Source organism: Sprattus sprattus, assembly GCF_963457725.1.
Source record: "Sprattus sprattus genome assembly, chromosome: 9".
Classification (NCBI taxonomy): Eukaryota; Metazoa; Chordata; class Actinopteri; order Clupeiformes; family Clupeidae; genus Sprattus; species Sprattus sprattus.
Genome location: NC_137928.1, coordinates 22280645 through 22287208, shown reverse-complemented (window position 1 = coordinate 22287208; position 6564 = coordinate 22280645). Strand labels below are relative to the sequence as shown.

Genomic DNA, 6564 nt, shown 5'->3' with positions numbered 1-6564 from the left:
GAACGGTGGTGTCAGTTAATCTGTATTCCCCCTTGAGTATCATGTGTCTTTTTATTGCTTATTCTTCAGGGTAATACAATTTCCCATGTTTTTTTTTTTATAGCTGCAAAATTTCACATCAATTGAATTGTGCATGTGAACTATTATCTGCTGTTAAGCTTATCAGAGCTGCAAAACAATCAAGTCATGATTAACATTATACGTCATATACTTTTATATGTCTAGAAGTTATAAACCAACAAAGTTGATGCTGTCCAGTGATCAACTGTCCAAAAGACTTCCACCATCAATGATAACAAGCAGACTTTAACCAGGACAACAGCCACCACTCTCACGGCATACAAAACTGATAAACAAAAAGAGTAACATTCACTCACAACTGCCTTGAATAACAGGAAGATGACAGGAATGGGGACGGATAAGTGGTCCATCACATTTCTCCTCTTCTTTCATAATGAGGCTTTAATTGAGCTTTGCATCTGAGGGGTAATTGACTCCTGTTCGTACACGTGAACTGCTGAATGACACCCACTATAATTACTGTCTTTTCCACACATGGCTGAGTGGCACCTAACAAGCCAAACAAACCAGGCTCCTCTTTCCAAAAAGAACGGCATAATAATCAGATCAGTACATGGAAAACTGAGTGTCCCCCCCCCCCCCCTAGGGGATCTACAGCGATATGACAAGAGTGTCAGCTAACTACTGTGATTATTGCTGCTCCATCTTGACAGCCACTCAAGCTCATGTCAGCATGAATGAGGCTAGCATGTTACATGCTAGCCCGTGCAGCAGAGGTAAACGGTCCATTAGTGCCGGCGATGCAAATTTTCCCTCTTACTCCCTACATGAATGTTGTCTCCAGCTTATGTTTGTTGGTTACAAATAAGGAGAGTCAAATTACATATTCTGGACCCTGACAGATGTGAGCCACTGAGCCAGATACATGATCGACTCAAGACAGCTGGAACAAAGATAGGATGTGTGTGTGTGTGTGTATGTGTGTGTGTGTGTGTGTGTGTGTGTGTTGCACTCACAAGACTTTTTTGGAGGATGCCCTACGAACTCGGATGCCAAAAGGCTGCTTGATGAGCTCCAGCTCGTATTGAAGTGGGCCTGTTGGAGGACTGGCGGGAGGCTTCACGTGTTCATGGGGTACCTCAAACCTGGGCTTGTGGGCATCTGTAATCTTAAGAGGGGTGAGTAGTGAAAAATTGGAAAAAGAGATTAGTGATCATTTCCAGAGAGATATTCTTTTAGCCTAAATATATCTTTAAGCTATTTTTGGTTTAAAGTAACAGTGTGTAGTTTTAAGTGGCATCTAAAAACGCAACACAGCGGACTCCGTGGAAGAGGACCAACTCCCTGTATAGATCTGAAGGGCTCATTCTAAGCTAACGATTCATAGTTACAGCTAATTGTACACAATTATGAATACTATATTCCATTTCTACAAATAAATGCCACTAAAAACTACACACTGAACCCTTAAAGTGCGTATGACACCTTAAAAAAAGGTAAAAGGCATATAAGTATCAAAACTATACATAAAACATGAAGTTTGAAGTCATGTTTAAACCTGAAGATTGAAAAATGAAGTTTGTACGGAGTTTCAAAGTGTGTTTTTCGCGACTCTTATCGTAAAACAGTTGCGGGCTTACCTGAAATCTGTCAGGTGGTTCAGTGACGTCAGCGTCGGTAGACTGCATTCTAGAACTAGTGATGGACGGTGAAGAAGTCCGATTTTGAGCAAGTTTATGTCACAGACTCGAGCGAAGATTCAGAAATTGAGGAAGACTATGATCCGCATCAGTTAGTACACGAGATTGTGGGCATTGAGCCGTACCGATTCAAGCCCTATCTGGATGACGAGCCAGCAAAAGAGGCGAGGTTTGAAAACGATGACAATGTGCAGAGGCGGAGTGGCCATCGGGACGACCGGGAGATTTCCCGGTCGTCTTGGCAGGCCAATGAGCTCACAAGAAGCAGCCTGAAGACTGCACGCAGCCGTGGAAAGTTCATGAGCGGCCCATTGAGTTAAAATAAATGTCAATCAAATCTTGTTCCTGTGTAAAACGCCATATGCTCCGACAGCTGAATCTGGTGGGAGTCCAACCAATATATATAACACTTGTTGTCGATCTACTTCTCACTTATGGTGTGTGTCGAACTAACTTTCATTAATCCAGCCTACTGATTTTTGTTTAACCTCCTATCTTGATCTAATTCTTTTCATTCAGACGTTCTATAACTTTCATACAAATATAAATTGGCCAGTGATTTAAATTGTTTTTTTTTGTTCAAAAATTCATGTAGAATGGTTGAAGCAAAGCCTCATGGGAAATGGCACCTGCGTATCGCTCTGCCTTTGTACAGTGAACGTAACTTGGGCCAGATGGGCTCGTTGTGAGCCGGTGGTGGGCCGGTGCAGACAAAATTTTCCTGGTGGATTTTTGGGTCCCACTCCGCCCCTGACAATGTGCATGTGGATGGGGCGCACGGAAACGCGGTAGGCGAAATTCCGAGAGATATGCAGAGACTGCAAAACACCGAATGGTAAGGACGACTTTGACCTTGTTGACAGTGACCAAGTTCAAAAGAGTCCCGCTGTTGCCGTCATTTCCATTGTATAACACGGGGCGGAAGTGAGTCACTTGGGAAGTCGGTAGCTCAGTGGCGCGGAATTCAAATGTTGATTTTAACAAGTATATGAATATATTTTAAGTAAACATATACAGCCGCGGAAAAAATTAAGAGACCACTTCAAAATTATCAGTTTCTCTGGTTTTACTATTTATTGGTATGTGTTAAAGTAAAATGTACATTTTTGTTTTATTCTATAACCTACTGGCAACATTCCTACCAAATTTCAAATAAAAATATTGTCATTTAGATCATTTATTTGCAGAAAAATGACAATTGGTCAAAATAGCAAAAAAGATGCAGTGTCTTCAGATCTCGAATAATGCAAAGAAAACAAGCTCATATTCATTTTTAAACTACACAATACTAATGCTTTAACTTAGGAAGAGTTCAGAAACCAATATTTGGTGGAATAACCTTGATTTAAAATCACAACTTTCATGTGTCTTGGCATGCTCTCCACCAGTCTTTCACATTGCCGTTGGGTGACTTTATGCTACTCCTGGCGCAAGAATTCAAGCAGCTCGGCTTCTTTTCATGGCTTGTGACCATCCATCTTCCACTTGATCACATTTCAGAGGTTTTTTATGGGATTCAGGTCTCGAAATTGGGCTGGCCATGACAGGGTCCTGATCTGGTGGTACTCCATCCACACCTTTACTGGCCTGGCTGTGTGGCATGGAGCATTGCCCTGCTGTAAAAAACACTTCTCAGAGTTGGGGAACATTGTCAGAGCAAAAGGAAGCAAGTTTTTCTTCCGGGACAACGTTGTACTTTGCCTGGCTGAGGTTTGTAAAAGACCATAAGGATTGAAAAAAGCGGACTGGAGGGTCTTCTAGTTCGTCTTCTCTGATGAGTCCAATTTTCAGCTTTGCCCAACACATGGTCGTCTGATGGTTAGACGGAGACCTGGAGAGGCCTACAAGCCAGAGAGTCTTGCACCTACTGTGAAATCGGACTCATCAGAGAAGACGAACGTAGAAGAACCTCCAGTCCGCTTTTTTCAATCCTTATGGTCTTTTACAAACCTCAGCCAGGCAAAGTACAACGTTGTCCCCCAACTCTGAGAAGTGTTTTTTCCAGCAGAGCAATGCTCCATGCCACACAGCCAGGCCAGTAAAGGTGTGGATGGAGTACCACCAGATCAGGACCCTGTCATGGCCAGCCCAATTTCGAGACCTGAATCCCATAAAAAACCTCTGAAATGTGATCAAGAGGAAGATGGATGGTCACAAGCCATGAAAAGAAGCCGAGCTGCTTGAATTCTTGCGCCAGGAGTAGCATAAAGTCACCCAACGGCAATGTGAAAGACTGGTGGAGAGCATGCCAAGACACATGAAAGTTGTGATTTTAAATCAAGGTTATTCCACCAAATATTGATTTCTGAACTCTTCCTAAGTTAAAGCATTAGTATTGTGTAGTTTAAAAATGAATATGAGCCTGTTTTCTTTGCATTATTCGAGATCTGAAGACACTGCATCTTTTTTGCTATTTTGACCAATTGTCATTTTTCTGCAAATAAATGATCTAAATGACAATATTTTTATTTTAAATTTGGTAGGAATGTTGCCAGTAGGTTATAGAATAAAACAAAAATGTACATTTTACTTTAACACATACCAATAAATAGTAAAACCAGAGAAACTGATCATTTTGAAGTGGTCTCTTAATTTTTTCCGCGGCTGTATATCGATTGTGTAATACCTCCTTTGTTTTATTTATTTGAAAAATTTTGTATTGAGGTGTCATATGCACTTTAACTCACCTTAAAGCGCAGTCGGTTCTCTGTCTGCATCTCAGCATGGAAGGACAGTTCCTCGATGTCTGCTCCAAAGAGGGAGGGAGCTGTCTTTCTCTTTAGGACAGCTTCCACCTCTGGAGGAAACATAAGAAGAGGTCATGTTGAGCAGGGCACAATTCAACACCACCATGTCATTTTTAACAATACTGATACGTCCAGACAGGATCTCACTTGTACTGCTTGGCTGATGATCACTAGTCACATTGTATCCGTGGTTTTCCGAGAAGAAGCACCAAGGCACATTGGTTTCATCAAGAGGCTTCCAGCAGCACCCACGCTCCAGACACTTTCTCTAGGGGGAAACATCATAGGGGATTGCGTCAGACAGAAGTTCAAACCATGCCAAATCAGTCTACAAACACAAACTTCTTTGCCCTGCGATCTTGCCCACAGATGGCAGAGATTGTTTAGCATGAGTGAGATGTAATGAGGACCTACCTGAGAGGCACCCGAGTCTGGGAAACATTCCACTCGCTCAGCCAGCGGCATGTTCCGGCACTGGGGGACAACCTCCGGTGGCTTTGTCGTCTCTGCCAATCCCCACAGACAGTTTGTAAACATTCTGAGTGCTACTATCCTGACATCACCTCCCAAAAAGTTTCCCAGACAGACGGACAGACAGACGGACAGACAGGCCATTCCATCAACTCGATAATGAGGTTGCGCTTTGGTACCTCATGTCCAAGGTTAACTCTAGGTTGATTTAAGGGTACTGTGCAGGCGCAGCTAATTGTCCCCGGCTTCAGTTAGACATTTATAAATAGCCAACTCAGACCAACGTCAAAGCTGAATATGAGGATTGAGAATGACAGCTGTCATAATATCTGTATCTTAATGCAGTCATCAGACAGCCTCACTTACTGAGCGTTCACTGAGTATCCAGTTGGTAATGCTATCCCGGTCTACCATGGCCTGGCTCTCTGACTGGCCATCCTGTCCTGTGTGTGTGTGTGTGGTTGTGTGTGTGTGTGTGTGTGCGTGCGTGCGTGCGTGCGTGCGTGCGTGGGTGCGTGCGTAAGTGTGTGTGTACTCTGCGCGGATTCTCCCGACTCACCACCCTCTGTGATCACCGCAGGCTCCCCTGTGGCCAGCAGCACCACCAGCACCACGGCGACCACGCTGACCAGGAGGAACATCGCCATGAGGATGAGTTCCATCCCGGAGAACTTCCTCTTCCCCATCTCCAGCGACCAGCACACAATGACATTCAAAGACAAAAGAAAAACAGCTCACACAAATGCATGCACTTGGACACCACCAGGACTATATGAGGAAATATGATTAATAAACTAGAAATCCTCAACTAAAACTAAATGGTCACTTTTAAGATAATAATGTAAATAACAATATTTGAATGAAACATTTTCATTATTTAATTGCTGTTATTTGCCATTATGAACTGAGTTAATAATTTACTCCTGACTCAAGTCCAAATCAGATACAGGTAAGGGCCAAATTCAGGGAATTTGTTTTCCCTCCTTTCAGGTGAAAGATTTTCTTGAGTGAGATATATTTACCTCCAAGGTTAAAACTCAGCTGCCATTCAATTAACCTCTCCTGAGATGAATGGAACATGAATACAACACATTCAATATCCTACATTCATCCATGCTGAAGACATTCAGTCAGTCCTCACATGCAATTAGCGTGATGAATACAAGACCTGTTGGCTTTCCTTACTGCTCAAGCACTTAAGACTGAGCATCAATCAGTTCATTGCTCAAACCAGAGCAGTGTTGTACAAATCAAACCCTATCACCACTCTGCACTACCATGGGCAGATCCACAAGGAATAGAACCAAAGACTAAGGGGATGTCAAGTAGAGAGAGGGAGAAAGACTGAAAAACATGCTGTGGACTGTGTTTATAATTTAGATATAAAATGGTGTATAGCATTCTTCTGAACACCTAGGAGAATAAAAAAAACACAGGACACAAAACTGGAAAAGAATGTCAAGGTTCTTTCAAGGCCCAATGAACCCTTTATGATAGAAAAAACATTCTTCAAAAGTTGTGTGTTACTGAGCACTAAATAAGAATCACGACTTCAAATATTAAAGCCAGAACTTTCAAAAATTCAAGTTCAAGTTCAAGTTCATTTATAAGGTACATTATTATGG

General features: G+C 42.4%; 1 protein-coding gene across 1 annotated transcript in view; it reads right to left on the bottom strand.

Annotated features, from left to right (window-relative positions):
* The window catches only part of si (sucrase-isomaltase), a gene marked incomplete at both ends in the record, with an annotated part of 54228 nt that extends 48603 nt beyond the window's left edge, over positions 1-5625 (bottom strand). The window contains 5 exons of the mRNA XM_080844299.1: positions 1038-1189; positions 4409-4518; positions 4616-4736; positions 4883-4974; positions 5499-5625. Of these exons, the coding sequence (XP_080700425.1) occupies positions 1038-1189; positions 4409-4518; positions 4616-4736; positions 4883-4974; positions 5499-5625 (602 nt within the window). The remainder of the gene's footprint in view (positions 1-1037; positions 1190-4408; positions 4519-4615; positions 4737-4882; positions 4975-5498) is intronic.
* Positions 5626-6564: the final 939 nt, after the last annotated feature.